The sequence below is a fragment of the Haematobia irritans genome, chromosome 2, assembly GCF_050003625.1.
Source record: "Haematobia irritans isolate KBUSLIRL chromosome 2, ASM5000362v1, whole genome shotgun sequence".
NCBI classification, from domain to species: Eukaryota; Metazoa; Arthropoda; class Insecta; order Diptera; family Muscidae; genus Haematobia; species Haematobia irritans.
This window is the reverse complement of record NC_134398.1, coordinates 89,821,668-89,849,441: the sequence shown is the minus strand read 5'-3', so window position 1 is coordinate 89,849,441 and position 27,774 is coordinate 89,821,668. Positions and strand designations below refer to the sequence as shown.

The 27,774-nt window shown below is 34.9% G+C and overlaps 1 protein-coding gene and 1 long non-coding RNA gene across 3 annotated transcripts in view; one reads left to right on the top strand and one right to left on the bottom strand.

Moving 5' to 3' along the window:
- Window positions 1-27,774, bottom strand: part of Haspin (haspin) — a 50,464-nt gene that overhangs the window by 7,187 nt on the left and 15,503 nt on the right. For both annotated transcript variants that reach the window (XM_075295558.1, XM_075295559.1), the window contains exon 2: window positions 6,435-7,048. In XM_075295558.1, coding sequence (XP_075151673.1) covers window positions 6,435-7,048 — 614 coding nt within the window. The remainder of the gene's footprint in view (window positions 1-6,434; window positions 7,049-27,774) is intronic.
- On the top strand, window positions 2,584-4,293 carry LOC142225728 (uncharacterized). The gene is made up of 2 exons (XR_012719387.1): window positions 2,584-2,620; window positions 2,720-4,293. It is a non-coding gene; the product is annotated as an uncharacterized LOC142225728 (long non-coding RNA).

Sequence of the window (27,774 nt, the reverse complement as noted above, 5' to 3'; positions counted from 1 at the left end):
GACGTCAAATTTTGACATGAATCATTTGAAGGTTGGTACTATATAAAAATAATATGCACTTAATACTAGCTACGCCATCTATGTGTCAGACCGGGGACTTATCAGCCAACCTGTTATTTAAGGATATTAGAGTGCAGGAATACTCAAAAAACTATTTTTGTTCTTTGTGTTCTTACAATTATTTTTGGCTTTGGATAAGATTTTAAAACCTAAAAATTTTGAAATTTGTTGTTCGCTAACCCTAAAGTACAAATATATATCAGCAAACGCCGCTGATCTATTTATTTCTGCAAACATTATCTATCTCGCGTTGTACAAGTACGATCGATCTAGTTTGTAGACATTTCGATGATCATGTGTCAATGAATTTTGTCGATACAAAAGGTCGGCACTAACCTATTCGAAGTACTCGACGTTCTAGTGATGCAAATTCACTTCACAAATATTTCGAATGGTTCGAGTAACAAATGAAACCGAAACACAGAAAACGTTTAGAATGTCAAGCATTGCATAGCCATCACATGCAAAAGGAATTGTGCAATTATTTTCAATATTTTGGTTTTGTTGTCATTGTCACGCCACGGGTAAAACATAACATTTTAGTGAAAATAAAATATTTTATTTTATCGAAGACGAAACATCATATACGACACGAAGTAATTATCAATCGAATAAAGAAAACAATAGTCGATCAGTTGATTGGCAGAAGTCAGCTAATGCAGACTGTAAGCGGGTCAGTGCCAACAACAAACAAAATAGGAATAGAACGTGTGTGTGTGCATATTCTTATAGTTGAGAGACTGAAATAACTTCATCTACACAGCAATTGAAAGTATGACACAAATGGAATTTAAATTCCGATTACATTCGAATACATCAGACCATTTTTGGTTTATTGAGAAGCCTTCTTCTTCTTCTTTTTTTACTATATAAAAATAAGTCGGGTTTTCCATAACGCACGAACCGATTTCCGCGGTTTTGCATTCGTTGGAAGGGTCTCGGGCCCTGTGAGGTTTATTGATATAAAAAATCAAGAAAAGTTTCAAAAGCGGGAAAATATTTTTTTACATACAGCGCACATTACAAAAAATTATAATTTGAATTCATCGCAGTTGCTTTTGTTATAAAATGATTTTATTTGTTCACATGTATTGTCATTCAATAAAATATATTCGGTAATGTTTATATTGCGAAAGATTTAAGTAGTTGCAAAAGTGATGTGACAAATTGGAATTGTGTACACTGTGAAATTGTGAAAAAATAATAAAAAAAAGAACTTAATCGTTTCCTAACATTTCAATTGGAAATCATCAAATTAATTACCACAGCCACTGAAATCATTGTTCGATGGCAGCGATCCCGATTCCAGCCATTTTCTTCAACACATCCTTGAATACAATAACTGCTTTCGCATGACTTCCTTTGGAGCTAATATCATTCGAGAAGGCGGCTTCATGTCGACATGCAAAGTAAAAGATACAACTCATATAAACAATCACTCACACCAACACAATGAATTGAAACACATAACAAATACTATAACCACACGATCAGAAGTTACACCGTATTCTTTCAATAACCCTCTAGTCACGAGTGTAACCAAATGCCACCAACACCTAGTTCGGAAATTACATTTTGGAAATGCCTTATTGAGCTGGCTCCATTTTATACTACAGGTAATTTAGAATCCAAAAAAGGTATCTAGTTCACAAAATATGTTTTTGTGGCGTACTAGCTACATAACTGGGCTCAAGTAATGCTATAGGGAATGCTTTAATGACGAAAACAAGAAATACATATACAAATTTCACAATTTACTTCATGCTTTTTTGCAAATAGAGAAATAAAAACAAAACAAAGTTCAGCTATTCTTGCGATGAAGGGATGGCTGTTTTCAAAGTCGATTTCTATTGGTCAGTTCTTTCGCACCAAATAAGAGTGAGTAAAACAAAGGTGAAAATATCAAAAAATATCTAAAAGCTGTGTACAGGTAGTAAAGAAATATTAAAATATTAATGTAACAAAAAATCAATTCGTCAAAAAAAAAGTCAGCTCTGCTTACTTGAGATTTAGTTATTCTACAGATTTGAAACTAACTCCCGTGGCTATAGGGAAATGATAGTTTGCAAATACAGATACAAGGACAAATATATCATTTGCATGGTTCAATGGTGCCAACATTAGATGAACCGCATCAATTTCTGCAAATTTTATTTCATTTCGTCGATGGTGGATCAGCAAATGTGCGGTGTAATATACAGGGAACACAACAGTTAAAGAGACGAATTATTGAACAATTGCAAGCATTTTTTCACGCTAATAATGCTGTCGTTAATATGTTTAAAACATCATTGGAACGAATGACATCGGATACGCACAAATTTGTCTTAAGAGCGGATTGTACCCCAAATGGTGAACATGTGCGAAGATTCAATGCACCCACCGTTAATGATGTTGCTGCAATTATTATTGACGATCCAACTAAATCGCGAGATATTGTCGTTTAGCGAAGAAGCAATATCATGCATCGTGTAAACGAGACACATCATTTGTACGATGCGTTACAATATCCAATAATTCATTGGCAAGTGCAAGACGAAGACGACATAACTTGAAAATGGTAAATCCATTTACAGATACAATATTCACACACTAATTATTTATTGGTTTCCATTGACAATTCACTTAATTTTACATTTTCTGGCGTTTCAACGAATAGAAATCTAAGCGCAATCCGTATCATATGATGATTCTTACACGTTAGGAGAACGTCATTCTGAAGTGCCGTCGGCTATTCAAGCATACATATTCGCTGTGGATATGTATGTTAAAATCGAGACCGAACATTTAGGGTTCATCCGACTCAATCAGGCAATGCTACGATCTGAGGACTATATAACATACATATGCGTCATTCAGATGGTGACCTTCAGAATATTGGACGTCTGATCATTCTCCCATCATCTTATATCGGAAGCCCACGTCACATGCACGAATAGGGAACTTCGGATTTATTTATTACGTTCACATGCAATCCGAATTGGACGGAAATTGAACGTAACAGGTTGGCTGATAAGTCCCCGGTCTGACACATAGATGGCGTCGCTAGTATTAAATGCATATTATTTTTATATAGTACCAACCTTCAAATGATTCGTGTCAAAATTTGACGTCTGTAAGTCAATTAGTTTGTGAGATAGAGCGTCTTTTGTGAAGCAACTTTTGTTATTGTGAAAAAATGGTGTTTTGATAAAATACTGTTTTCTGAAGGGAAAAAATACGGTGGAAGCAAAAACTTGGCTTGATAATGAGTTTCCGGACTCTGCCCCAGGGAAATCAACAATAATTGATTGGTATGCAAAATTTAAGCGTGGTGATGAGCACGGAACACGGTGAACGCAGTGGACGCCCGAAAGAGGTGGTTACCGACGAAAACATCAAAAAAATCCACAAAATGATTTTGAATGACCGTAAAATGAAGTTGATCGAGATAACAGAGGCCTTAAAGATATCAAAGGAACGTGTTGGTCATATCATTCATCAATATTTGGATATGCGGAAGCTCTGTGCAAAATGGATGCTGCGCGAGCTCACATTTGACCAAAAACAACAACGTGTTGATGATTTTGAGCGGTGTTTGCAGCTGTTAACTCGTAATACACCCGAGTTTTTCCGTCGATATGTGACAATGGATGAAACATGGCTCCATCACTACACTCCTGAGTCCAATCGACAGTCGGCTGAGTGGACAGCGACCGGTAAACCGTCTCCGAAGCGTGGAAAGACTCAAAAGTCCGCTGGCAAAGTAATGGCCTCTGTTTTTTGGGATGCGCATGGAATAATTTTTATCGATTATCTTGAGAAGGGAAAAACCATCAACAATGACTATTATATGGCGTTATTGGACCGTTTGAAGGTCGAAATCGCGACAAAACGGCCACATATGAAGAAGAAAAAAGTGTAGTTCCACCAAGACAACGCACCGTGCCACAAGTCATTGAGAACGATGGCAAAAATTCATGAATTGGGCTTCGAATTGCTTCCCCACCCACCGTATTCTCCAGATCTGGCCCCAAGCGACTTTTTCTTGTTCTCAGACCTCAAAAGGATGCTCGCAGGGAAAAAAATTTGGCTGCAATGAAGAGGTGATCACCGAAACTGATGCCTATTTTGAGGTAAAACCGAAGGAGTACTACCAAAATGGTATCAAAAAATTGGAAGGTCGTTATAATCGTTGTATCGCTCTTGAAGGGAACTATGTTGAATAATAAAAACTAATTTTGACAAAAAAAATGTGCTTTTCTTTGTTAGACCGGGGACTTATCAGCCAACCTGTTAAGTTGGAAATGGACCAAAAACCGCAAGATCGCCATGATATAATCGTCAGAGTATTTCAGCAAAAACTTAAGGTTATGATGGATGTCCTTACTAAGTATCGAGTTTTTGGTGACACACGTTGTTATATGTTCTCGGTGGAATGGCAGAAGCATGGACTACGGCATGATCATATCCTAATTTGGTTGATGAAAAAATTACATTCAAATGAAGTGGCTTGCATGGCTGATGGATATCCAGTCTATCGTCGGCGTTCAAAAGAAGATAATTATCGAACCATCAAAAAGTTAAAAATCAAGAGATTGAGATCGGAAATGAATTCATTGTACCATATTGCCCTCTGCTATCACGAATTTTCGAAACACATGTTCTTGTAAGCACTGTTTCGAAGTCCAAAAGCTAAAAAATGTACAATAACAATTTAGTAAGGATTGTTACTAAAAGAAACTTGTTGCAACACAAGTCAACGAAAAAAAAACTTTGTTGATCTCGCAATGAAATCGACCTATTTCTGAAGCTATTGTTGACTAGCGATGTGGATCATTTTTACACCCAATAGAATTCATTCATAACTTTCAGCCTTTTATCACTAAAAAATCAATAGTTTGTTATTATGACATTTTCTCTCAATGGGTCCCACAGCAGAAAGTATATATATTCTGGGTCGTGGTGAAATTCTGAGTCGATCTGAGCATGTCCGTCCGTCCGTCCGTCTGTTGAAATCGCGCTAACTTCCGAACGAAACAAGCTATCGACTTGAAACTTGGCACAAGTAGTTGTTATTGATGTAGGTCGGATGGTATTGCAAATGGGCCATATCGGTCCACTTTTACGTATAGCCCCCATATAAACGGACCCCAAAATTTGGCTTGCGAGGCCTCTAAGAGAAGCAAATTTCATCCGATCCGGCCGAAATTTGGTACGTGGTGTTAGTATATGGTATCTAACAACCATGCAAAAATTGGTCCACATCGGTCCATAATTATATATAGCCCCCATATAAACCGATCCCCCGATTTAGCTTGCGAGGCCCCTAAGAGAAGCAAATTTCATCCGATCCGGCTGAAATTTGGTACATGGTGTCAGTATATGGTCTCTAACAACCATGCAAAAATTGGTCCACATCGGTCCATAATTATATATAGCCCCCATATAAACCGATCCCCCGATTTGGCTTGCGAGGCCTCTAAGAGAAGCAAATTTCATCCGATCCGGCTGAAATTTGGTACATGGTGTTAGTATATGGTCTCGAATAACCATGCAAAAATTGGTCCACATCGGTCCATAATTATATATAGCCCCCATATAAACCGATCCCCCGATTTGGCTTGCGAGGCCTCTAAGAGAAGCAAATTTCATCCGATATGGCTGAAATTTGGTACGTGATGTTAGTATATGGTCTCTAACAACCATGCAAAAATTGGTCCACATCGGCTCATAATTATATATAGCCCCCATATAAACCGATCACCAGATTTGACCTCCGGAACCTCTTGGAAGACCAAAATTCATCTGATTCAGTTGAAATTTGGTACGTGGTGTTAATATATGGCCTCAAACTCCCATGCAAAAATTGGTCGATATCGGTCCATAATTATATATAGGCCCCATATAAACCGATCCCCAGATTTGACCTCCAGAGCCCCTTGGAAGAGCAAAATACTTCCCATTCGGTTGAAATTTGGTACGTGATGTTAGTATATGGTATCCAACAACCATGCAGGAATAAGAAGTTTTAAGATACCACAACCCAAGTAATTCGATTGTGGATGACAGTCTTTCGTAGAAGTTTCTACGCAATCCATGGTGGTGGGTACATAAGATTCGGCCTGGCCGAACTTGCGGCCGTATATACTTGTTTTAAATTGAAAAGTAGAACTCTTCCAATATTCACAATGTTACCGTTATGAAAGATCGAAAGACGCGAAATATATGGATCCATTTCATTCTCTAATGCTGTTTTTTCTATTACTATTAGGTACGTTGCAAACATGTACATTTACATTGTAAAGGCGCGCTTCTAGTTATATTGACATTTTTAAACTAAAACTTTTTAAAAGTTGCATTTTGTTTCAAACTGCGCAAAAAAGTGTACATACCTCTTGAACCCGTAGATTGTGCTCGACGAAGAATGTTTAATGATTTTCTCCACTTTCCTGGTAGTAAGGGAATGGCGTGTATTGGATCGTGCGAAGATTTTTCATGCCTTTGTTTTGATTCTTGAGAAACAACATGCGAATCGAAGCACACATTTTTAGCTATTCTCTTCGTTTTGATGCTTTCAACAACTAATGATAATAAAGTTAGTTCTTTTCTGGAATTACATTCGACAGTTGGAGAACGACGAACATTAGGTATATTAAAGTTATTTGCGTCATTAGGGACAGCGGTGGCATTAAATTCCGGTACTTCATTCAAAACTTGTTGGTGGTTTTCTATTTCAGTAGTTCTATGCCTAGATCTCCAGTTTCCAATGGGAGACAAAGTACATTTAAATAGATAACATGTTTTGCTTTGTGGGGTTGAAATGGCTTTATAATTTTCAACGTTTTTATAGCTCAGGTTTTCATGAATATTAGACGCAGGAAGTTGAAGAGTAGCTCGACTGTTAAATATATGTTCCGGATCTTCGACGCAACTGTTTTCGTAACTAGAGTTCATATTAAAAGATACTCTGACATCTTTTTTAAGTAAGTTCTTTTCTCTCAATACTCTGCAATGAAAATAAAATATTACAAAAAAATTAAACAATACAGACAGTGCATACATATAAACTGCCAGGAATAGGATGCAACTTCATAGCATTAACTTTATGCCAATCTGAAATTTTTAATGTAGCAAATATATGAAAACCCAGTTAACCCACAAATTAGTTTTTAAAATCGACATTTCCACTAAACGCTTTTTTGTCAAAAAATCTAGGTCGACATTTGATAGGTTATGCTCACTTTAACTATTCCATTTGATTTTTTGATTGAATGATTTATTTAGCAATAAGTTATTATATACAACTCATTATCTTAATAAGTACAAATTGAAACTTTTAAAATCTTTCTTTTACATATGTAATCATTTTACGTTTAAATACAAAAATTTTGTTCTCATTTTTCAATTCTTGAGGCATTCCATTAAAAATGTTAAGTCCCTTGTAGAACATTAGGTTTTGACCAACGTTTGTTGGTGAAAAATCAAGTCTGAAATCCATGACATGTCTAAGATTGTACAGTTGAATATCCACAACATAATTCAACAATTATTCCGTATATTTCGGCATCATTCCATGTTTAGTTTTGAAAGTGAGTAATAAAAAATTCATTGTTAATCGTTGATTCACTGATAACCATTGCTAACTTTCCAACATTTCGTTAATGTGGGTAAGGCGATGCCATTGTAGTATACAGCGCTTTCCTCTACTTTGTTGTGGTTGTTGTAACAGTTTATTGTGATTTCATCCATTTTATGTTATACCTTTTGGTACTTCAGCTTGTAGCCAGGTCGAGGAACTCTGCGACTAATGTGGGGTGCGTCCAGAGTGATCTGGCGGTAAGTCTGGTTGATTTAGCTGGGCAAGAGAAAAGATGACACGTGTCGTGTGGCCCTTGGTTGCAAATTGAACATCCCAGCGGGAAATGGAAGCGACGTGGAATCGATGATGGAAGTGCTGTCCGGGTAGCTATAAGGCCTGGGCGCTGCATTACGTGTTCATTTCAAAATAACATTGGATTGGATTGGAGACCAAGGCCTTGCCTCTCGCTTCTATTCGTATGCCTTCTAGAGGTGATGTCGTCGCTGCCATGTTATCAGGCCTTCATACTAAGTACAAAAATCATGCCTTCCAAATAAGGCCCTCAAAAAGGCCTGGAAAGGAAGGCATAAAAGAAAGCGTGTAAAAATAAATATTTTGAAGGCAAGGTTGTCTATGAACTGAACATTTGCCCTCATACCTTTTAGATTAGAATTTAATTTGACTTACTTTTCCTATACAGTTTATCTTATTTTGTGATTTTAATATTTACCTCAAGTGTATTTTTATTTTTCTGCTCCGTCGGGATTTGAACCGGGGTCCTCGTTATTGATAGTCCTACACTCATCCACTGGCCTACGACACATTTATGTGATGTGGGCGCCAAAATGTAAACTTAAGCTACACGTGAGGTCATTCCGCGTTCCCTTCCGTTGGAAGTGAACGTATAATGGGTATCGGATCTTTTATATGTTACAGAGAATGCCTTCTAGAAGGCCAAAGTTAGGAGTAACTAGAAATAAGTAAATTAATAGCTTGGCAGCCAACAAAGAATGAGTATGAAATCCTTTTTATACCTGACGTCACAGAATGGTATTGGGGGTATAATAAATTTGTCATTCCGTGCGTAGCACAACAAAATATCTATTTCCGACTATATACAGTGTATATATACTTGATTAGGGGAAAATGAAAAGACGATATTACTACACCGAAAAAATCCGTAGTTAACCGAACGCTAAATTTAACTTACTTTTATTGCACAATAATTATTGATAACTATTGATTATTTGTTTGTAGTTAAATTTATTTTTTTCGAAATTTTCCACATCCCAATGAAATTTTCGATTTTTGTACGTATGTCTCAAACATTTTATAAATTCCATATGAACTAAAGCAAAAGAAAATTTTCATACGATTCCAAAAAATAGAATGAAATGCCTATGATTGTGTCCTTATTTTTAGTTCGTTTTTATACCCTTCACCACTACTGTGGTACAGGGTATAATAAGTTTGTGCATTTGTATGTTTAGTATACCGGTCGTCTTAGAATTAAATTCTGAGTCGATTTAGCGATGTCCGTCTGTTTGTCTGTATATGTAGTTTTGTGTGAAAAGTACAGGTCGCAGTTTAAGTCCGATCGTTCTCAAATTTGGCACAGAGTTTTACCTTGGCTCAAAGACAATCGCTATTGATTTCGGTTCAGATTTAGATATAGCTGTCATATATATTAATCACCGATATGGCCATAATTGACGTATTTATCAACGTATTCGCAAGGCCGAATATTTGGGGGCTCTCGTCAAATATGCAAAATTATTAGATATAGCTCCCATATATATCTTTCGTCCGATTTGGACTTATATGGCCCCAAAAGCCAGAGTTTTACCCTGATTTGCTTCAAATTTTGCACAAGGAGTGCGTTTAATAGTATTGTTAATTATACCAAATTTAGTTTAAATCGGTTCAGATTTAGATATAGCTCCCGAATATATCTTTCGACCTATTTCGACTCGTATACCCACAGGGACCAAAGAGTTACCCCGATTTACTTGAAACTTTGCACAGGGAGTAGAATTAAGGTTCTGGATATGCGAGCGAATTTTAATTGAAATCGGTTCAGATTTTGATATAGCTCCCATATATCTTTCGCCCGATTTTCCGTCATATGACCACAGAGTTCAAAGTTGTAGTCCGATTTACGTGAAATTTTGCACAGGGAGTAGAATTAAAATAATAACTCCCATTTTCATGAAGCTCCGTTAGTGATCCGTTAAACCGTAGTATGGCCATAGCTGCAATCTTGCCTATATATTCCATATGTCAGTTAGGAACTTAACTGCCAAAAAATTTTCAGTTAAAGTTAACCGGAGAGCAGATATTTGCAATTTATTTTCTGTTAACTCGGAGTTAAAGCCTAACGGATCTTCATGAAAATGGCCGTAAGTATGCATGTCAAATTTGTTTAAAATCGGTTCAGATTTCTATATAGCTTCCATATATGCTTTTCCAATTTGGGCAAAAATGACCAAAATACCCACATTTTCCTTATAAAAACTCCACTGCTAAGTCGAAAACTTGTAAAAGTGACTCAAATTTTCCTGTATTCCTTTATACATATCTATCGACCGATAAATCATAAATACACTTTTGCGAAGTTGCCTCAAAATTGGTTCAGATTAAAATGTTTCCCATATTTTTTTTACTATCATAGTGTACCATCCCAGGGCATTAGCCGACTTAAATTTTAAGTCTATAGGTTATAAATTTTGTTCAGATGGAGTCAGACAAAAACCTTCATATATAGCGCCCAACACATTTGACGGATTTGATATAGTGTCGAAAATGTGGATTTACAAAGTGGTGCAGAGTATAATAGAGTCGGCCCCACCAGACTTTAGACTTTCCTTACTTGTTTTTTACTAACACTGTTGTCCGTCCGGGTCATAAACCAATTTAAATTTTGAGTCTAAACATTTTGTGAATGTTTAAAAAAATACCCAAATCGGTTCATATTTAAATATTTGTATATGGGAAAATAACATAAACCTTTATAAGCTCCTAACAAATTTGAAGGTGTTAAGATATTGGTATACTTAGTGGTGAAGGGTATAATATAGCCCGCCCCGCCCGACTTTAGACTTTCCTTACTTGTTTAATATGAGAATGAGTTAATTCGTGTTTTCCTATTGGACTTTACGATTCGCATTAAAAAAGATTTCAATTTCATACCGTGAAACAAGTTGTCAAAATTACTAGAGAGAATGGGCGAGCTGATCTATCAAAGACAATTTGTTTGCTTCTTTAACTCCAAGGAAGAAATATTGCTTTTACTTGCACCTAAAGTCAGATTCAATTTCACGAATTAAAGATTTGATTAAAACTGTCTGTAAAACTGAATTTTCGTTCTTATAACAACAATGTAGGTCCTTCTTTTTCCAATACCCAAAGAAGGCACAGAATAATGTGTGCGGGCATTTTTAGAAAGGAAGTGCAAGGCATTATAGAATGCATGATAGGAGAAGGCATATGGGAAGGTGTTAAGGATCCCAAAATCATGGGCTAAGAAGGTATGATTTTTGCGGTACTTCGCAATTTTCCCGCTGGGATACGTCAGCTACGCTGCTATCAATCAATGATAAGTAGGAATTGAGGCGGCTGCACTTGCCTGATCTTAATTGGGCTAAAACTACCCTAATCTGCCGTGGGAGGTCTCTTTCCCTCGGTGCTATGGGCGATGGAAGGACTCCGATAACAGGATCCTCATGAATCCTGTTCAAACCTGCCTGGTACGCTGCTTGATCTAGAGGTTCTCTTTTGTAGCGCTGGATCTCGCGCTCTAGATTATGTATATCAACCCTTACGTTCCTGGTGGTGGTTGTGTATCCATGAGATGGTCGTTTGGATGATTACTGCGATAACAACCCAGGAGATACTGCTTTGGCAACATGTAGTTGTGTCTTCGCACAGGGATGATCTTTGTCTCCACATAAAGTTGATCCAGGGGTGTGCTGCGGAACACCCAGTCGCAGTTCTAAGGGCAGCGTTCTGACAGGTTTGTATGTTATTCCACTGCGTATCACTAGTCTGCGGTGTCCACACTGGCGCTGCATAGTTTACCACTGACCGGCCAATTGCCTTATAGGTAGTTAAGAAGGTTTCTTTGTCCGCACCCCAAGTACTGCCGGTAAGTGACTTGAGGACCTTGTTTCTACCACGGAGCTTATTACAAATTGCAGTGGAACGGGCAGACGACCTGAAAAGGCTGTCGAATGTGACCCCAAGAATCTTGGGGTAATTTGTGGTCGGAATTATTTCGCTAACGACACTAATATTCAACTGCCTGCGCACTTCTGCCGTCCATGTAGTGAATAGTGTGGCTAAGGATTTGGTGGGGGATATCCTCAAGTTTCTCGAAGTGAAATAACTGGTAAGATTGGCTAAGTAGACGTAAACGATCGCAGATGTCATCAACATTGGGCCCAGATGCCAAGATTGTACAGTCATCCGCATATGAAACAATCTTGACGCCATCAGGTGGGCGTCGAATCGAGGACAGGTAGAGGTTAAACAGTGCCGGAGATATCACCCCACCCTGGGGAACTCCCTGTTTAACTCTACGGGGTTTTTACTTCTTTTCCCTGAATTCCACGTACGACTGGCGTCTACACATATAATTCAGCACCCAACGCTTCACTCCTGCCGGTAGGGACGTATTCTCGATGTCCTCAAATAATGTGGCATAGTTGACCGTATCGAATGCTTTCGATAGGTCAAGCGGCACGAGGACCGTCCTATGACACGGCCTGGTCTGATTAAGTCCCTTATTGATATGTGTCGAAATGGCTTGTTGGGCTGTCGTCGTACTGTGTACCTTACGGAATCCATGTTGATGGTGGGCAGCTGGAAAATTCTCCACAAGGCTAGGGAGGAGTAGTGCCTCAAGTGTCTTGGCTACTGGCGTGAGAAGGGATATCGGTCTGTACGATTCACCTTTACTCGAATCTTTGCCTGGTTTCTGTAGTGGAATCACCCTTCCCATCTTCCATACATCGGGTATAATGAGTAATTCTAAGGACAAATTGAGCAGTCTGGTCAGGTACTCAACTCCCAGTATTCCCAGATGCTTCAGCATTAGCATTGAAATTCCGTCGGGGCCCGGGGCTTTGGGTGGTTTCGCGCTGTTGATGACATTGGTTACTTCGGCTGCAGTAAATTGTTGTGTGTCGTCGGCTCGGAGACCACGTATGCGACGAGTGGCTCTCCTTTTCGCTCTATCACTCTCGGGATGCTCAACAAAACGACGGTTGAATTATTTGGCGCATATCTTCGGATCAGTCACAGTCACGTCGCCAAAGGTGACTGAAATCCCATCATCCCTTGTAGCGGGGTTCGAGAGGGCTCTAACTGTTGACCACAATTTACCAGTCCTTGTGCCTAAGTTACATTGCTTCAGGTGCTCTAACCAAGTGTTCCGCTTGTGCTCGTCGACTATCTTACTAATCTCTAGATTTATTTCTCTGATTCTAGGATCAGCAGGATTAGCACGACGGCGTTCATCACGCTCGTCTGCGAGTCCCGCCGCTTGGGCTGGGAAGTTGGGCCTCACTTGGGCAATTCGACCAGCGGGTATGAAGTGAGCGGCTGCTGCGTTGATGATGTCCCGGAACGCCCTCTGGGCATCATAAACATGAGTGGGGGGACGGGAGCTCACTGAAGCGGCGATCGGTGTATTCTCTGAAGCCTTCCCAGTTGGCTTTCTTTTGATTAATAAACGTCCGGCGTTCAGAGGTTATGAAATCGGAGGGTCGGTTGATGGGATCGGAGGTGGTCCGAACCCAATGAAATGACGGGTTGCCAGGAGACGTCATTTATCAGACCAGGCGACGCTAAAGATAAATCTGGCGAACTGCTGCATTCACTCATAATCCTCGTGGGGGCCTCTTCGTTCACCGTGCAAGTCATCTATCTGCTCTGCCAAAGCTATACCTCTCTGGTCATTACCTAGGAGAGAATGCCAAAGTTCATGGTGGGCTTTAAAGTCTCCTAGAACCAATCGGTTATGCCCGCACAACAGCCCCTCAATGTTCGGGCTATAACCTGGAGCACAGCTACCAACCGGCTGTAGTATATACACATTGTATGGCTCTATCTCGGCAGCCCCAGACTTGACTGCTACCCCCATACATTCCATATACGGGTCACTAGTGTCTGGCACAAGCGGGATAGGAACGGTGTAATATGAAAGCCAGGCCACCACCTCCACTTCTTGTGCGATCCTTTCGAAACACATTGTATCCATCACAATGGCGTAGGCTGCAGGTAGAATTCAGCTTAGTTTCCTGGATCGCCGCGACCCTTATCATTTTCCGATTCATAAAGTCCACGATCTCGCTAATCTTACCCCGGAGCCCATTGTCACCGGATCACTAGTGTCTGGCACAAGCGGGATAGGTCTATAGTGCACGGAACGGTGTAATATGAAAGCCAGGCCACCACCTCAACTTCTAGTGCGATCCACCTCCTTCTTCTCTTTCTCCAACACAAAAAGACGGACGAAACAACACGTACACTGATGTGGCAGCACTGGCCAATGGATGGGGACCATCGGGTCGATCCGGTACACAGAACCCGCCGCCGTGGGATCGTCAATGGTGTTAGCCAAAAAAAAACGCATCTACAATGGTGTTGACCAAAAAAACGCATTTTCTTTTTGCATTTTGCTATTATATTAAAAATATTTAATATCGATTTTTGTTGTCGCGGCACTAAACAATTGACATGTTTCTTCTTGGTAAACGACAAAACACGCGTCAAGCACTTTCTTTTGTATTTTCAACAACGCTATTATTTAGGTCGAAGACTAAAAGCGTCAACATCTGATTGAAAGTTTAACCATCTGCACCGTAGACCAGCTACGGTGTAAAATGGGTTACACTTTTGCTCTTGCGATGGGTAACACCCCGTCAATCGAACGTGCACATTTTGGGTAGGCTGCACTGAACAAATCGAACAAAAATTTTCGACTTATGGGGGTAAGGTGTAAAATGTGCAACATATTTTTTGCCAATCGAAATCACCATTAGACTATTCAGTCCATTGTGATACCACAGTGGTGAACTTCCCAGTCAGAAATTTACGATAGTTATAAATATTGAGCGTTGTAACAGCGTTGGAAGCCAACGTTGAAACAACGCTTGCTAAACAAATTAATTGACGGTTTTTAAATAGTACATAAAATTATAGTTGAAAATGCATGTTCCATCAATGTCCAATGGTTTTTAATGAGTAATGGATGTATTATTGTTGATATGAATTGATTTATAATAGGATAATGTTCCTTTATCATATAAAGTGAATATGTACATTAACAGTGAAACCACTAGGAACAACAATTTTGGTTAATTTTACAAATGAGGCAATTGTAGAAAGTTTTAACCAAACTAAACGCTGACATCACGCCAAAACCCAAATATAAGTACTTATTTATCGACTAATTGAAGAAATTTTTTTAGACATAATTACTTTTTTTTCACATGTTAATGTGAGTATTGACTTCGAGTTTAGCCGCTTAAATCGCTAAAGTGAAAACTAAATCAGTAAGAAAAATGCATAAAATTATACATATTTGCTGCAAATTTTATTATAACTTGATGGGGATAAGCCCAAAGCAAATTTTCACAAAGTTTGTATTCCTTAAAACGGATTATTAAAGAAAAATAATCGTGATAAAATGACGATTTTAGCGGCTTAAGGTGGGTATTAAGTTCGAGTTTAGCCGCTAAAAGGTGGGTATTAAGTTCGAGTTTAGCCGCTAAAATCGCTAAAGTGAAAACTAAATCAGTAAGAAAAATGCATGAAATTATACAGATTTGTTGCAAATTTTATTATAACTTGATGGGGAAAAGCCCAAAGCAAATTTTCACAAAGTTTGTATTCCTTAAAATGGATTATTAAAGAAAAGTAATCGTGAAAAAATGACGTTTTTAGCGGCTAAAGGTAAGTACTATGTTCGCTTTTCGAGTTGAAATTTTCGCGGTTACTTTAATAAAACAGTTCAATATGAAGCAGATAAATTAATTCAATTGATGCTCAGTTTCTTGTTCCCCTAGATTTCAGCAAGACTTTACAGGAATATTTTGGTTTTAATTTATAATTTTGATTATTTCAGGAAAAGTAATCGCGAAAATAAAGTGATTTTCAACTCGAAAACCGAACATAGTACCCACCTTAAACGCGAACTTAATACCCACCTAAAATCGCAAATTTTTCACGATTACTTTTCTTTAACAATCCATTTTAAGGAATACAAACTTTGTGAAAATTTGCTTTGTACTATTCCCCATCAAGTTATAATGAAATCTGCAACAAATATGCATAATTTTATGCCTTTTAAGATTTAGTTTTCACTTTAGTGAAAAAATGCGACGAAACTCTAACTTAATACTCACCTTTAGTGTCGGGAATTTTCTTTGTATAATTTAGTGTACAAGAAACAATTCATAAACAAACGTGAAACAGTTATAACAGCGAAAACAAGCGTCACTTCGAAATAAGAAAATAAAATAAAGAATAAATATTGGTAAAATGTCTCAAAATCTTAACAAAAGGAAAATTAACACCCTTGGTACAACTGAAGGTAAGAAAAATGTCGTGCAATAAAGAATTCATTTCTTTATATTTTCAATTTGTTTCTACAGACACTGATAAAAAGTTGGACTCCATTAGAACGATGCCTTTCGTACCCAGCAAAAAAAGCGTCGCCAAAAAAGTAATGCAAATGTTCTTTTTGGATCCGGAAGTGGTGCATAATTGACGCAGAAGCGATGAATTTAACATGGGCTTGTCATAGGACGGAAGTCCTCCATTTCAACAGCCGTTGCACTGAATTTGCATCACTTCTTTAGGTGTAATCCGAATTCAGTGTTTTGGATGTAAATTAAAAAATTCTGTTATATTTTGTCAAATAAATAATTTTTATAATTTTTTATAATTTTTAATGGATTCTAACGCTTGTTGAAAACGTTTGACCTCAAATATTGTCAAACATTCACAATTTCTTCAGATTGAATTTAGCATTTTTTTCGACAAAATTTAAATGATTTGTACCATTTTATGAATTCCTACTCCGTTTTTAACCTATTTAAAACAAAAAAAGTTAAAATTACCCATTAAAAGTATGAACAAATCAAGTTATAAAAAATTGAATTAAAAGAACTTCCAAGGTAGTTAAAATAAAGAACATCAATGGGAGTGCATCTTCTGGAAGTGATTTTAAAGTTGTGCCTTTGGAAGAACTTCCAAATTTTTTTGCAAAGCGACAAAAGCTAAAACACAGAAGAGGTACATTTTAAAATCCTGAATTTATATAATTGTTTTAATTCATTTTTCACTTTACAGATGCTATAGATAATTTGGATTTTTTTTCGAGACGGAGGATCACAGTATGCCATCCCATTCCGTAAATAAGGATGACGAGAGTAAAGGCCGGTATGCACCTCTAGCGAAATTTTCGGTAGCAAAAATTTATTTAAGTCTACAACAAAAACAGGGCTGTGTACACAAGTTTTAAACCAGATAATCGCTTTTAAAAATTGTTAATATATGTTCCAAATATTCCTCAAATAAATTGTTTATTATTTACAGACCTTTTAAAACTTTTACGCACACAATGATTGTAATAAATTAAATGTTTGCTGCCAAAATATGCTTTTGACAACCCTGTTATTTTCATTAGAGGTGCGTACCAGCTTACGAAATTGAACGCTACCGAAAATTTCGTTAGCATAAATAGCAATGCATTTCTTATGGGAATGAAATTTTTCGCTAGAGGTGCATACCGGCCTTAAGGAAATGTATTTCGCCCAATACAGGCCATCATCAACAAATGTTATTCTTTATCTTTCTATGTAGCTTCATTTAGGGATGAAGTTAGAAGAGAGTTAAGGGCTATTAAGGACGAAATTGAAGAGATAAAAAATGAGTTGAAGAATGAAATTTGCAGTTTACGGAGAAGTTTACTTTATAACTTCAAAAAATGGAGGAGTCTATTATTTCCAACGTGAACCCCATATTAAATAACCATATTAAAATAATTTTTTTACCAATTAGAAATGTCAATCTTAATCTCAATTATGTATTTTTCCTATTAATTGTTAATTGTTAAGTTTTCTGATGTTCCTTTGTAAAGTGTAAAACACTAATATAAATATAACAATAAAATATTCAACGTATTTTGTTTTGTCTCAATACACCCAGAAAAAAGTGACCCCTTCTTTAAGTTAAAATGAACTCATTGTGAAGAAAGTTGAACTTCGTATAGCGCCAAAGACATTTTTATTTGTTTGAACGATGTGATTTTCGTAGAAATTAGGAATAATGCATTCCATATATTAGTTAACATTTTCCTATATTTATATACCACTATACTACAGAATGAAAAAATTTAACTAATTTGAATTCATATATGGAATGATTTTATTGAAATTTTTTCATTCATTTCGACAAATCTTACACATTTGTGGTAAAACTTTTACTTCATAATTAGAACTGCTTACCTTCGTTTTTAAATACAATTTTATTTATTTCTATAAGCAATTTTATCTTCAATAAAAGACATGTTTTATTAATATATTGAATATATTTATTAAGAATCAACAGCATCGAATCTCTTTGAAATATTAGTTTATTATTCCACTATTTCCAATTTCCGTGTGATATTATCAACTGTAAAACGCACTTTTTCTTCTTCTTGTACTTTTCACTTTTAATAAGTTGCTGCCTAACGATTTTGTCCTCCTTTTACAATTTCAATACCTACAAATATAAAAAATCATAAAACATTTTTGTTGCATAAGGTTAGCGTCACTGAATATTACCTGATAATTGAAGATTCCAAAATGAAGACAAATGAAAGGGTTGTTATTCTGCTGGTGTTTTCTTTCTTTATACACTATCACGAACATTGATAGATTTATTAAAAAAAAAAACGAAAATTTTTCTCACTAATTTAAAATAACAAATATTTTATATATTTTATTTGTTATTTATTATATTATTTTACCATATTATTTTTTAACAATCTCTCCGTATACCAAAACAACGCGATTCCAACTAAAAAAACAACCGACGCGCAAATATATCGATTACACCCACGCGCAAACACATCGATTACGATGACAGGTATCGATTACAGGTAGACAATAGAAATTTAGGAAAATTTCCTATATTCTAACAAGTGTGTTTCCTTAAGTTTTGAAAGGATTGCATACTTCTTAGTACGAATGAACTAAAATATTTTTCTATGCCAAGTGTTGTTCGTATGTATGAAAAACTTTCTATTATAAAGGAAGTCGCAATTATCATTTTATAAGAAATTTTACTAATTTTGAGGAAACTTGGTTTTAGTTCGGTTTTTGTTTATTTTTACGAATGCTTTGTTATCGGTGAATAAAATTTTCTTTTTCAGTAGTAAATTCTTATACCCAGCGAAGAAAATAGTATGAGTAAAATTCCATGCCTTATTCTAGTTAATGAACTATTCCTAACTGCTTACAGTTTAGGATTTTTTTACTGAAACGAGTAAATTTTATTATTTTTCACAAAAATTTACCTTAATGGAAATAAAATGGATAAACTATATTGATGAAAATTTTTTCCTTTAGTTTCAAAGGCACTTTTTTCTGGGTGTAGTAAAATTATAATTCTTACCCTCCTAAAGCATTCTAGAAACAATTGGAAAGACGTATGAAATGTTGTTTTTCAGTGCTTGTAAAAACCATCGATACACCGTATAACGATGTTATCATTTTGGGGTTGTCAAAGCGTTCGTTAAACCATCGGAAAAGCGTATAAAATATTGTTACGACGCTTTGAAAACGTTGTTAAAAACACTCTATACACCGTGGAACGATGTTATCATTTTGGGGTTGTAACAACGCTTTTTCCCACCGTGTATCAACCGTTCACAACGCTTTTACAACGCTTTTCCAATGGCTTTTTTCTGACTGGGTTCTCTCTTATCACTGAGTGCTGCCGGTTCTATGTTAAGCTCAATGACAAGGGACCTCCTAGCTGAAGATCCCAACTGGGGGTTCAGTTTATATGGGGGCAAAATCGAAAATTAGACCGATCTTCGAACTTGACCTGCTTGTAGACAAAATACGTGTCTGCGCAAAATTTCAGCGCTATAGGTTCATTATTGAAGGATATAGCCTGATTGCAACAAATAACAGAACCACACAGACGGACATCGTTATATCGCCTTATAATTTCTCCCTGCTCAAGACTATATATGCTTTCTATAGTCAGAAATCGTTATTTGTATATGTTACAAACGGAATGACAAACCCCCATAAGATACTGATAATATGCGCTATTACTGTACACCCAGAAAAAAGTGTCTTCGAAACTAAAGGAAAAAATGTTCATCAATTTAGTTTAGCCATTTTATTTCCATTCAGTTAAATTTTTGTGTGAAATAATAAAATTTATTTGTTTCAGTAAAAAAATCCTAAACTGAAAGCAGTTAGGAATAGTTCATTAACTAGAATAAGGCATGGCATTTTACTAATACTGTTTTCTTCGCTGGGTATAAGAATTTACTACTGAAAAAGAAAATTTTATTCACTGATAAGCATTCGTAAAAATAAACAAAAACCGAACTAAAACCAAGTTTCCTCAAATTTAGTAAGATTTCTTATAAAATGATAATTCTGACTTCCTTTATTATAGAAAGCTTATCTTACATACGATTAACACTTGGCATAGAAAAATATTTTAGTTCATTCGTACTAAGAAGTATTCAATCCTTTCAAAACTTGAGGAAACACATGTCATCGATGTAAGCGATGTGTTTGCGCGTGGGTTGTTTTTTTAGTTGGAATCGCGTTGTTATGGTATACTGAGAGATTGTTAAAAATAATATAGTAAATTAATGTAATAAAAACAAATAAAATATATAAAATATTTGTTATTTTAAATTAGTGAGAAAAATGTTCGTCTTTTGAAAATTGGTTTATAAAAAAAGAAAACACCAGCATTATAACAACCCCTTCATTCGACTTCATTTTGGAATCTTCAATTATCAGGTAATATTCAGTGACGCTAACCTTTTGTGAAAAAAATGATTTAGGATTTTTTATTTATATTTGTAGGTATTGAAATTGTAAAAGGTGGACAAAATTGCTGGGCAGCAACTTTTCCACAGTGAAAGGTACTAGAAGAAGAAAAAAATGTGTTTTAATATTTCAAGGCCAGTCGATGCTGTTGATTCTAAATAAATACATTTAATATATTTATAAAACATGTATTTTATTGAAGAAAAAATTGCTTATATAAATACATAAAATTGTATATAAAAACGAAGGTAAGCAGTTCTAAATTTGAAGTAAAAGGTTTACCACAAATATATAAGATTTGTCCAAATGAATGAAAACAGATCAATAAAATCATTCCATATATGAATTCAATTCAGTTAAATTTTTTCATTCTGTAGTATAGTGGTACATAAATATAGGAAAATGTTAACTAATATATGGAATGTATTCTACCTAATTTCTACGAAAATCACATCGTTCAAACAAATAAAAATGTTTTTGGCGCTATACGAAGTTCAACTTTCTTCACAATGAGTTCATTTTAACTTAAGGAGTAAATTTTTAACTGAAACGAGTAAATTTTATTATTTTTCACAAAAATTTACCTTAATGGAAATAAAATGGATAAACTATATTGATGAAAATTTTTTCCTTTAGTTTCAAAGGCACTTTTTTCTGGGTGTAGTAAAATTATAATTCTTACCCTCCTAAAGCATTCTAGAAACAATTGGAAAGACGTATGAAATGTTGTTTTTCAGTGCTTGTAAAAACCATCGATACACCGTATAACGATGTTATCATTTTGGGGTTGTCAAAGCGTTCGTTAAACCATCGGAAAAGCGTATAAAATATTGTTACGACGCTTTGAAAACGTTGTTAAAAACACTCTATACACCGTGGAACGATGTTATCATTTTGGGGTTGTAACAACGCTTTTTCCCACCGTGTATCAACCGTTCACAACGCTTTTACAACGCTTTTCCAATGGCTTTTTTCTGACTGGGTTCTCTCTTATCACTGAGTGCTGCTGGTTCTATGTTAAGCTCAATGACAAGGGACCTCCTAGCTGAAGATCCCAACTGGGGGTTCAGTTTATATGGGGGCAAAATCGAAAATTAGACCGATCTTCGAACTTGACCTGCTTGTAGACAAAATACGTGTCTGCGCAAAATTTCAGCGCTATAGGTTCATTATTGAAGGATATAGCCTGATTGCAACAAATAACAGAACCACACAGACGGACATCGTTATATCGCCTTATAATTTCTCCCTGCTCAAGACTATATATGCTTTCTATAGTCAGAAATCGTTATTTGTATATGTTACAAACGGAATGACAAACCCCCATAAGATACTGATAATATGCGCTATTACTGTACACCCAGAAAAAAGTGTCTTCGAAACTAAAGGAAAAAATGTTCATCAATTTAGTTTAGCCATTTTATTTCCATTCAGTTAAATTTTTGTGTGAAATAATAAAATTTATTTGTTTCAGTAAAAAAATCCTAAACTGAAAGCAGTTAGGAATAGTTCATTAACTAGAATAAGGCATGGCATTTTACTAATACTGTTTTCTTCGCTGGGTATAAGAATTTACTACTGAAAAAGAAAATTTTATTCACTGATAAGCATTCGTAAAAATAAACAAAAACCGAACTAAAACCAAGTTTCCTCAAATTTAGTAAGATTTCTTATAAAATGATAATTCTGACTTCCTTTATTATAGAAAGCTTATCTTACATACGATTAACACTTGGCATAGAAAAATATTTTAGTTCATTCGTACTAAGAAGTATTCAATCCTTTCAAAACTTGAGGAAACACATGTCATCGATGTAAGCGATGTGTTTGCGCGTGGGTTGTTTTTTTAGTTGGAATCGCGTTGTTATGGTATACTGAGAGATTGTTAAAAATAATATAGTAAATTAATGTAATAAAAACAAATAAAATATATAAAATATTTGTTATTTTAAATTAGTGAGAAAAATGTTCGTCTTTTGAAAATTGGTTTATAAAAAAAGAAAACACCAGCATTATAACAACCCCTTCATTCGACTTCATTTTGGAATCTTCAATTATCAGGTAATATTCAGTGACGCTAACCTTTTGTGAAAAAAATGATTTAGGATTTTTTATTTATATTTGTAGGTATTGAAATTGTAAAAGGTGGACAAAATTGCTGGGCAGCAACTTTTCCACAGTGAAAGGTACTAGAAGAAGAAAAAAATGTGTTTTAATATTTCAAGGCCAGTCGATGCTGTTGATTCTAAATAAATACATTTAATATATTTATAAAACATGTATTTTATTGAAGAAAAAATTGCTTATATAAATACATAAAATTGTATATAAAAACGAAGGTAAGCAGTTCTAAATTTGAAGTAAAAGGTTTACCACAAATATATAAGATTTGTCCAAATGAATGAAAACAGATCAATAAAATCATTCCATATATGAATTCAATTCAGTTAAATTTTTTCATTCTGTAGTATAGTGGTACATAAATATAGGAAAATGTTAACTAATATATGGAATGTATTCTACCTAATTTCTACGAAAATCACATCGTTCAAACAAATAAAAATGTTTTTGGCGCTATACGAAGTTCAACTTTCTTCACAATGAGTTCATTTTAACTTAAGGAAGGGGTCACTTTTTTCTGGGTGTCCTTATATGGCCCAGAAGTCAGAGGTTTACTTTAATTTTAAATTTTGCACAAGGATTAATATTAATAACAAAGTAAAAACCATAGCTCCTTTCCATCACAATAAGGATTTCAAAGTTTCCTGCAAAAAAATCTGCCATTTGTCAAAATAATTGCGATATAAAAGTATTTAATTTACCTGATTCCTTGTTTTGAAAATATTTATTCAAATCACAATACTTCTTTTGTTTTTTATTTGACATTTTTACAATTTTTTACTACATTTTCGTTACTGTACATTTAACAAGTCTGAAAGAATTTTCAATATTTCTCTCTTTTACTACTTTTTACTACGAGTAAAGTAAAGGAACACAACTATAGTTTCCTTTACATACTCTTGAATGTTTGGTGTATTCATTTCTAAATACACGATAGTTATCCCAGTGAAATTCATTATTTTTCCATAATGCTATGTTATCTAATATTATTTTTCCATCTTTATTTCTCTTAAATTAACTGTGAACCATTTATCATCTACGCTTTTTGGCCCTCTATTTATTTCCATATCTTTCAGTGGAATGTTGATGTCATTGACTAGACATCTGTCCTATTATATATTTTTTTCCTTTGAATTATTTGATTAAATCCTTCCTCATCTGTTTCAACTATTGCGTTATACATTACGATCGTTTTCTATTTGCTATTCTTCTCACTTGCATACTAAGATCCGACCATAGACCTTATAATACATAGATGAGCCATGGGTGTCAAACTATGTTTGACAGTTCCGAAGATTAAGAATAAACGAGAAAAATAAGAGCACGCGTACAATCTCTTTCGTTTTCCTTTTTATAGTTTGCCAATTTTACACAAAATTAGACCGTTTATGATGCACCAGAGGATTTATAAATAAATTAATATATTAAAAGTTCATATTTGAACCAAAAATTGTGACCAAAACCGCGAAAATACGAATTTTAATTTTGAGCAGCATTGCTCTTTACGAACAACACAAATGCAAATGCACGAAAATTAATGTTTGGGACTGACTCTTTACGAAAAAATCAAAACGAAATGTCAGAAAATTAATTTTTGGAATTGACACATGTTTTTTAAAGAGAATAGTGGATCATCTATGTATTATAAGGTCTATGGATCCGACGGCTTAATTTTCTGTCTCACATCTTTCTCTGTTATGTCACTGTTCTTTGGTTTCAGTATAACAGGTACACTATTTGTTGCTTTAAGCTTGTTTGCGTATGTTTCCTTCTCTTTTATTTGGTTTCTCTTTATCTCGATGACAATTTCATTTTTTGCTTTCTCTAACTGTTTTTCCGCGCTTTTTTTTTTTGCTTTGTTTATTTCTTCAGCCATTTTTATTTCATTTTCCTTGACAAGTTTGTAAAGACTTTTATAACTTTCATTCGTTGTTTTTATTAAACTCAGACAATCATCACAAATGTATTTGATATTCGGACATTTAAAAAGCGAGTCACAATCATATTTAGCGAGTGCCACACTTCTTGTATGAAACATTCTCTCGCATTAACCTCCACATTTTATATCTGTATTCCGACAAGTATTTTTACATTTTCCACATCGCATATCCATGATTCCGTAGGAATCGTTTTATTTTATGAAGAGGACACTTGTCACAAAACATTAAGTGTATTTTTGATATATTTCAGTTATATTTTCGTATAGAAATTTCAATTTATTTAAGAACGCTATATATATACGTCTGACTACTTTGACAGCTCGAAATAAAATTGTGATACCACAGGTGGTGGACGTCTTTCTTTTCAATGAGTGTTGTTAATCCCATTGACAAGCACTCTCCTTCTTATTGGCGACTCCGAACGGCGTAGAGAAGCTTTGAAACATTCAGAAATGTCACCAGCATTACTGAAAAGGGATAACACAACGCTGAAAAATATTTTGAAGTTCGGTCGAAACTAGGGTTGAACCCACGGACCTATGTATGCAAGGTAGGCCTGCTAATCATGTCAACCAGAAGATGAAAACTGTATGGTACAAGTAATTATTCTACAAAAACTAATTTATATACATACATATGTTCAGACAACTACGATCATAATATAACAAACGTAGTATATGCATATGCGTCGTATGCAGTGTCTTGCAATCTTAAACCAATCGAGATCGTAACAACGCGCGGTAAACAAAACACGAGTGTTGCACTTAAGTGTGATTGCACTCAACAACAAACAACAACACTCATACTAACAACCACCGACAGTCGTATGTGTGTGAAGATAAATTTTAAAATTTAACTTTAACAGAGCAATTTTAACAGTTTAATAGAGCTATGTTAACGGTCAACAGAGCTCTTTTATGTAAAAAAATAGCACATTTGAATTTAATTTTAGATTAAAACTTAAAAAATGGCGTTGTATGTGCATTACAATTAAAAAAAAAAAAAAAAACAAATCAATAATAATAGAAAACACAATGAGTAATAACTAAGTTAAAGGATTATAAATCTCAGAACTGTTATAGAATGGCTGTTTGCAAAAATAAGAGGTAATAAATTGATTTGTTTAAAGTATGAAATTGGAGATAGGTGAATAAAACTGGTACCACATATAGCTCTCGTCGAGTGCTATTAGAAAGTAAAAAATTATATTCCAAATTCATTTCAGATGCGAGAAATTTTGATTCAAAAGTTAAATTTTAGAAATCTGAAATAGCTCACTGTGCTGGAATGGAAAAATATATATATAGAGCTATCAGAATATATACGCATTGTATTCCGAATCAATTTCAGATTCAAGCACTTTTGAATGTAAAGCTAAATGATAAAAACTGTGCTGGACTACAAACACCCAGTCAGAAAAAAACCATCGGAAAAGCGTTGTAAAAGCGTTGTGAACGGTTGATACACGGTTACAACCCCAAAATGATAACATCATTCCACGGTGTATCGATTGTATTTAACAACGTTTTCAAAGCGTCATGAAAACAATATTTTGTACGCTTTTCCGATGGTTTAACGAACGCTTTGACAACCCCAAAATGATAACATCGTTATACGGTGTATCGATGGTTTTTACAACCATTAAAAAGCACTGAAAAACGACATTTCATTTCCAATTGTTTCTAGAATGCTTTAGGAGGGTTAGAATTATAATTTTACAGTACCTTAAAACCGCTATTGAAACAAAACAAAATTAGTGTTTTACACTTTACAAAGGAACATCAGAAAACTTAACAATTAACAATTACCCCCATTTTCATAAAGCTCCGTTAGTGTTCCGTTAACTAACCAACTTTTGAACCGTATTATGGACGAAATTGTCATCTTGCATATATATTCCATAGCCAGTTAAGATATTTGCAATTTACTTTCTGTTAATTGGCAGTTAAAGCCTAACGGAGCTACATGAAAATGGCCGTTAATAGGAAAAATACATAACTAAGATTAAGATTGACATTTATAATTGGTAAAAAAATTATTTTAATATGGTCAAAAATCGCTAAAGTGAAAACTAAATCAGTAAAAAAGGCATAAAAGTATACATATTTGTTGCAGATTTCTTTATATCTTGATGGGGAATAGCCCAAAGCAAATTTTCATAAAGTTTGTATTCCTTAAAATGAATTATTAAAGAAAAGTAATCGTGAAAATTTTGTGATTTTAGGGGCTAGTCATATGTCTTTATTATTTCCTTTGGTAATAGTTCAAAATTCACTCTTGGAAAAATTTTAAGGTACATTAAAAAGAGAATCCTCTACGACACTAAAATGAACTTAACAAAGGGAAAAAGTTATACACAAATGTGCGTATTTCACACAAAACACTTCAGAATTTCTTAAGATTTGTACATTTTACCCCAAATGCGCCAAAAGATTTGTACATTTTACCCCAAATGCACCAAAAGAACATTCTTGCAATACTGAACTCCAATTTTTTCCTTCAAACAATGAAATTTTCTTTAAAGGTGGGTATTAAGTTCGAGTTTAGGCGATAAAAAAGTCATTTTTTCACGATTACTTTTCTTTAATAATCCATTTTAAGGAATACAAACTTTGTGAAAATTTGCTTTGGGCTTTATCCATCAAGTTATAATAAAATTTGCAACAAATATGTATGATTTTGTGAATTTTCTTACTGATTTAGTTTTCACTTTAGCGATTTAAGCGGCTAAACTCGAAGTTAATACTCACCTTAACATGTGAAAAAAAAGTAATTATGTCTAACAAAATTTCTTCAATTAGTCGATAAATAAGTACTTATATTTGGGTTTTGGCGTGATGTCAGCGTTTAGTTTAGTTAAAACTTTCTACTCATTTGTAAAATTACCCAAATTGTTGTTCCTAGTGGTTTCACTGTTAATGTACATATTCACTTTATATGATAAAGGAACATTATCCTATTATAAATCAATTCCTATCAACAATAATACCTCCATTACTCATTAAAAACCATTGGA